Raw genomic sequence first — 6,085 nt, 5'->3', positions numbered from 1 at the left:
ATCTAATAGCAGGACAAAAACATCATATGACGTTTACGCGAGAGGTTTTTTTATCCAAATTTTGACACCCTAAAATATAGGTACGACAATTATGCGCGTGCTACGATTATGCGATAAAACAGCGTATTTCCCAGTAACCATTCGTCTGCAAAATTACTAAAAATTTCATATATTCCTAAAACAGGCAAAAAACATTGTAGTAAACCTAAATGTTCAAAGTATATTAAGTTCATTTATCACATTTGCATTAGTACAAATTTTTTTTTTTTAATTAATAACCAAAATGTAATCTTTCTGCATGCATTATTTATTTTTACCCTTAGTGATACATAATCTATTTTAATACACCACATCTAAAAACAACCCTTCTGCAACTACTAGATCTTGCCTTGTAACTCAAAATGATCAATTTTGCAAACTCATCCTTCTCTAATATTTCATGATGGTAAATTACAGATTTAATTCTTCAAAAACCTCATAAAACTGATCAAATTAGTAAAAACGGCAGACCTAAAATAGAGTTACTGCTGGCAGTGTAGGGACAACTGTTTCCAGGAAATGAGGTTCATTAAAACAAAATAAATTTAAGTTTGAAAATAAATTCTTAAATATGTTAGCTACAAAAAAAAACTGTACAATATGAATTCTTTTCGATCCAAGAATGAAGTTTGCAAGAAACTAAACATACAGACAACTGAGAAAAAATTTATTTTAATTCCTTACACAAATCTGGAGCTTCATCTTTCTGATTTAACAATCACCAGTCTGTTATCTCTCTTTACATGAAAATGCAATTGCAAATATAATTATTATCATCTATCTTCTAAGATAGTTGCTTAAGAATACCTCACTTAAAGTAACAACTGTCTGCCAAAATAACAACTAGGCATCTTTTCTTAATATAAAAATTTTTTTGGTTGCATTCAAGCAGCTCCAAGAAAGTTTAAAAATAATTATGTAAATTTTTAAATGGGTAAACTAAAATATCACATTACATAAACTTACAGCAATATTTAGCATTAGTTTACAAATTAACTTTCTATAGTGAAACTCTACTGGCATCACATCCTTGAACAAAACTAAAAATTGGTGAAGCAATTAAAAAAAATTCAAGCATAGCTTTAGTTTATCCCACATGAATGAGAATCTTGAGATTTTCATGGTGTTACAAAACTTTGAACCACAAATAATACAAAAATTACATTTTTATCCCTTTCATAACTAGTATTCAAATATAATTTAAAGATGTATAACTCAGTTGGAGAAAAACACTTTTATTTTAAAATTTCACAGAGGACATATGTAAGCAAACATCCTTAATCAGGGAAACATTGTAATTACCAAAGAGTTCTGCTGGTGGCTTATAATGATTTAGTTCACATCCATAAGCTACGCACGTGCTCATAACACATGTACTAGCTACTGTTCTCGCAGTTCCCCAACACACAGCCTGGCAGAATGCGCTCTGTGTTGTCAGAGCGCGGGGATTCGGGCCGAGACGGAGTCTTCTTGAGCTCGGCGGTGCTGCGCGTCAGGAGTGCGGGACTGCCGTCCGAGGGAGTTGTCATTTCCACCGAGATGTCCTGCACAATTCTCTCCACGTGCTCCGTCTGCTGCCCTGACGAGGGGGCCTTTGGCATTTCCACACATTCAGCAGGATCATGCTCCAGTGCCCCTACCCCAGCGCCGACGGCCGGTTCTGAAATCCGTTTTTCGACTGCATCGTTGCTCCTCCTATCAGTTTGGTTCACGCTAGTGTCCACAGACATATCACTGTCATTCCCCTCTACTAACTTAGCTTCTAACATGTCCAGTTCTGTAGACTCTTTTACTGCAAAATCAGAAGCATTATCACTATCTTCTGATGAAAATAATTTGTTAGTATTCATAACTTCAGCTTCATTCTCCAACTCAACTGGCTCATCTAATTTCAAGTTTTCAAATGTAGAATTCACATCTGCTTCAGAGTTGGAAAAAGTATTTCTCAAAACCTTTAAACAAGTATCACTTGTCTTTGCAGCTTCTGTTTCAGGTTCAGGTAAAGTATCAGCTTCTGTTTCAAGTAAAGTATCAGCTTCTGTTTCAAGTTCAGGTAAAGTATCAGCTTCTGTTTCAGGTTCAGGTAAAGTATCAGCTTCTGTTTCAGGTTCAGGTAAAGTATCAGCTTCTGTTTCAGGTTCAGGTAAAGTATCAGCTTCTGTTTCAGGTTCAGGTAAAGTATCAGCTTCTGTTATTTTCAAATTCATTGCATTTATATCTACATCACTAGACTCAACATCCAGATTAATTTTTAGTGTTTCCAACTTTGCATTCTCTGAATTTGTGTTATTTTTTGATGTATTTTCATTAACAGCCAAAATTTCAACCACTTTTGTCCCAGATTCATGCACACTTTCAGCTTCTGGCAAACTAACACTTGTTACACTATCTTCTATTATTAAATCTACCTTTGATACATTCACGCCTGACTCCAACGTACTCGTATGATTCACTTCAGCCACAGATACATTTGCCGAAGTATCAGTACATATATCCTTGGATACTTTAGCATCACACACTGTTCTATCAAGTCTTTCTGCTTTTAAGAAACCTTCAGAGCTGCCATTAGTAAAATACACTGCATCTTTTACAACAGTAGACCCTAGGCTATCAACCACTGCTTCTACCTCGGAGGCCTCTACAGTCCCAACACTGCCAGTCATAGAGACAGAGTCTTTCTTATCACCTGTATGCACTTCTGTTGCTCCCACCACATTTACTACAGTCTTGTCCAAAAAACCTGTCACTTCTACAATGTCATTTAACTCCGAAAACACTTCACACTCTCGTGGTAGTTTTATCTGAATAGTCTCCAGTTCCAGGATATCATCATCACTGCCCATGTCAGGGATTATCAAGCTGTCCACCCCAATGGCATGGAAGATGTCTTTGCCATCACAGGACAGTTTCACGATGACAGGGTCGTCATCCTCAACCACATCCACCTGGAACACTGTGCTGGTGTCAGCAGTGATGTCGAGGAACACCTCGCAAGCCAGCTGCGACCAGCCAGACGCTCCGGGCAGCAGCAGCAGCTGGCAGCACCACGCCAACGCTGGCCAGCTCGCCAGGTCAGCAGGCAGGGTGCGCAACTCCCGGCAAACAGCGGTGTTTCCGTAGTCTACAAAAAGCACCAGCGTGCCCTCTTCGGAGCTGCCCAGCACACGTGCTCTGTACCACTGCTCCACCTCCTTGAATTTGGCAGCACATAGCAACCCCTCAGCTACTTCGGCCACCCCTGGAAATGTCTCTGCCTCGGCCAGCAACTCTGCTAGTCTCTCCAGCTGCTCGAATGAACTGGCATTCTGGACCCAGAACTCAGAGGGCGATGTACGATAAGAAACACAGACACCAGCTTTGTCCAGTGACACTTTGGGTGTGACGACCATCTGAATAGTGCCCAACTCATTGGAGGCCGCCTGGGGAGCATTTGACTCTATGGAAGCCACCTCGGGAGCGTCAGACTTGCTGAAAGCCTCCTGTAGGGTGTCCAATTCGCCTGAAGCCATCTTGGGTGCATCCTCCCTTTTGCTGGAAGCCACTTGGGGAGTATCCGTCTCGCTGGAAGTCATCTGGTGAGCTTCCGACTTGTCATATGCTGCCTGGAAAGTGTCCAATTCGCCGGAAGCCGCCTGGAGAGCATCCAAGTCTACGGAAGCTGTCTGGGCAGCATCCAAATCACTGGAAGCTGCATTAGGAGCATCTGACTCGAAAGCAGTCTGGAGAGCATATGACTCATTCGTAACCAGCTGAAGGATGTCAGGTTCGCAAAGCACCGATAACAACTCAGCCAAAGACTTCCCGTCTAGGTACAATAAAACAGTCATCGGATCTCCTTTCTCCTCCACTTCCATCTCAAAGGAAGTAGTGCCCTCTGCAGCCAGCGCTTCGAACTCTGCATCAAGGGAGCTAGACCACTCAGACTGCAAAGCAGGTGGCTTGAGGCGGCAGGCCTTGGCAAGAGCAGGAATAGCCAACAAGTCCAGTGGTAGCAGTCTCACATCTGAGACAAGTGCCTCGTTGCCGTAGTCCACGAACAGCACCCTTGTCTCATCTCCCACCGAAAGTACAGATGCCCGATACCACAGACCATCCTCGTGCTGCGCAGCCACCAGCTGGCCTACCTCCAATGGCTCGTCCACCACCGGATAGTGCTCTGCGTCTGACAACCTCTCCATCATGACATCTATCTTCGTGCTGTCATCCTCTCGCTGCACCCAGAATCGCGATGGTGACGTACCATGGCTCACAAACACTTGCTCCCTGTTGCTACCAAATGGTGTTGGCCTCTCAGGAATGGCATTTACTGGTGTGTGTGCTATTGCCAAGCCTTCACTTATCAACACATCTGTGATGTTCCTGCCTTCTACAAACATTTCAACATGCTTTGCCTCATTTTCGTGAAGAGTTTTGATGATGAAGGGCCCGCCAGTTTCAGCAACAAGGTTCTCAAACCGTTCTAGGGCCTCGGTGCTCCACTCGTTACCCGATGCGGGAACAAGGTCAAAGACACAACGAGTGGCAAAGTGAGGTACTTCCTTCAGATTCTCTGGCAGATGTTTGATCTCACTGGTGCCAAAATCCACAACTTCCATATTACCATAGTCCACAAAGCACACAGTCAGCTTTGTTCCATCCACTTGCGTCACCTTAGCCCTGTACCAGTTGCTGTCATCCGAGAACATAACCATAAGCAGCTCACCCAAGGATGGTATCTCCTCCACAATCCGCAGACTATCTGCAGATGACTGGAGGTCCGACTGAAGACTTTCTATCGCTGCTGCATCACTTGCAATCTGCACCCAAAACTCCACCGGAGACTCAATGAAAGACACAAACACCACACACTCGTCCTTGCTCACAACATCTTTAGTTTCTTCCTCGACGGTGTAGGAGTACCCAGGCAGCGGGCTGGCGTCACCCAGCTCAATCAGTTGCCTGCAGACACTGGAGGAATCGCTCACCAGGTCGGCCAGCAGGCGGTCCCCATCCCGAGAGAACTCGGCCGTGAACTCCTTCTCCGCGGTCAGCTGCGTGACTCTCTCCGCCAGCTCCTCCCTGATCGCAACCGGGACAACAGGCAGCACAATACGTGTTGCCATGATGTCCGGGACGTGGAAGGTGTCGTCCAGAGCCTTCACCGATGCCACAGGGACTTGCTCACCATTGCCATAGTCAAGGAACAGCACGTCGACCACCCCACTCTCCACGGACACCACCCTGGCACGGTACCAGTTACCATCACTGGGAGACTTGGCTGCACAGAGCGATCCGGAAGCCACCTCCATATCCAAGCCTTTACCCTCCGTCTCGTAGAAGGCAAACAGCTGGTCGACGAGTGCCGTGAGGAGCTCCTCGTGCTGGGTCCTCTGCAGCCAGACGCTGTCTGCCCCAGCGACGTGCGACACCCACACGCGCGCTCTGCACGGCACCAATAGTGGGCAGAGTGGCGCTACCTCGCGCACCTCACCTTCCACTGCACTCTCTAGCCAATCTGGCATCTTGCCATGAATGTCGCACACCAGCACGGACAATCTGCAACCACAAAATTTGTCAGTCTACGCTATTCACAATTTGTTAATGCTACAGTTGAAAATAAAGCAATCTGGTCTTACTTCTAAAATCTTGACTACAGGCTACGCCATAAAAACTGCAGATAATTTGGTTTGATAAAAATCTATCTTACAAGTAGCATATATATACCCTCTTTTTATCGCATAATCGTTGCACATATATTTTAGGTCGCCAAAATTTGGATAAAAAACTTCTCGCGTAAACGTAGAGTGATGTTTTTGGTCCCGCTGTTAGATTCCAAACGCTTTGTGTGGGTATTTTTCCCTTATAAAACGATGTGTTTTAAACTAGAAATCTAATATTTATTCGGACATTATCCCTTACTTATTTAATTAACGGAAATACTAAGTTGTCTGATGTGTACATTTTCTTTTAAAAATGTTTTTAAACGTTATAACCTTTATCAGTTCGTCTGCGTCGCCGCGGTGTACCGCTTATTAAAATGTAGCCAGCGTTAGTTGGCATCATTCAT

The 6,085-nt window shown here is 44.2% G+C and overlaps 1 protein-coding gene across 2 annotated transcripts in view; it reads right to left on the bottom strand.

Annotated features, from left to right (window-relative positions):
- Nucleotides 1-286: 286 nt before the first annotated feature.
- The window catches only part of LOC134539499 (tudor domain-containing 6-like), a 90,425-nt gene continuing 84,626 nt past the window's right edge, over nucleotides 287-6,085 (bottom strand). For both annotated transcript variants that reach the window (XM_063381584.1, XM_063381578.1), the window contains one exon: nucleotides 287-5,574. In XM_063381584.1, the coding sequence (XP_063237654.1) occupies nucleotides 1,416-5,574 (4,159 nt within the window). In that variant the 3' untranslated portion in view covers nucleotides 287-1,415. The remainder of the gene's footprint in view (nucleotides 5,575-6,085) is intronic.

The sequence above is a fragment of the Bacillus rossius genome, chromosome 1 (assembly GCF_032445375.1).
Source record: "Bacillus rossius redtenbacheri isolate Brsri chromosome 1, Brsri_v3, whole genome shotgun sequence".
NCBI lineage: Eukaryota > Metazoa > Arthropoda > Insecta > Phasmatodea > Bacillidae > Bacillus > Bacillus rossius.
This window is presented reverse-complemented; position numbering and strand designations above follow the sequence as displayed.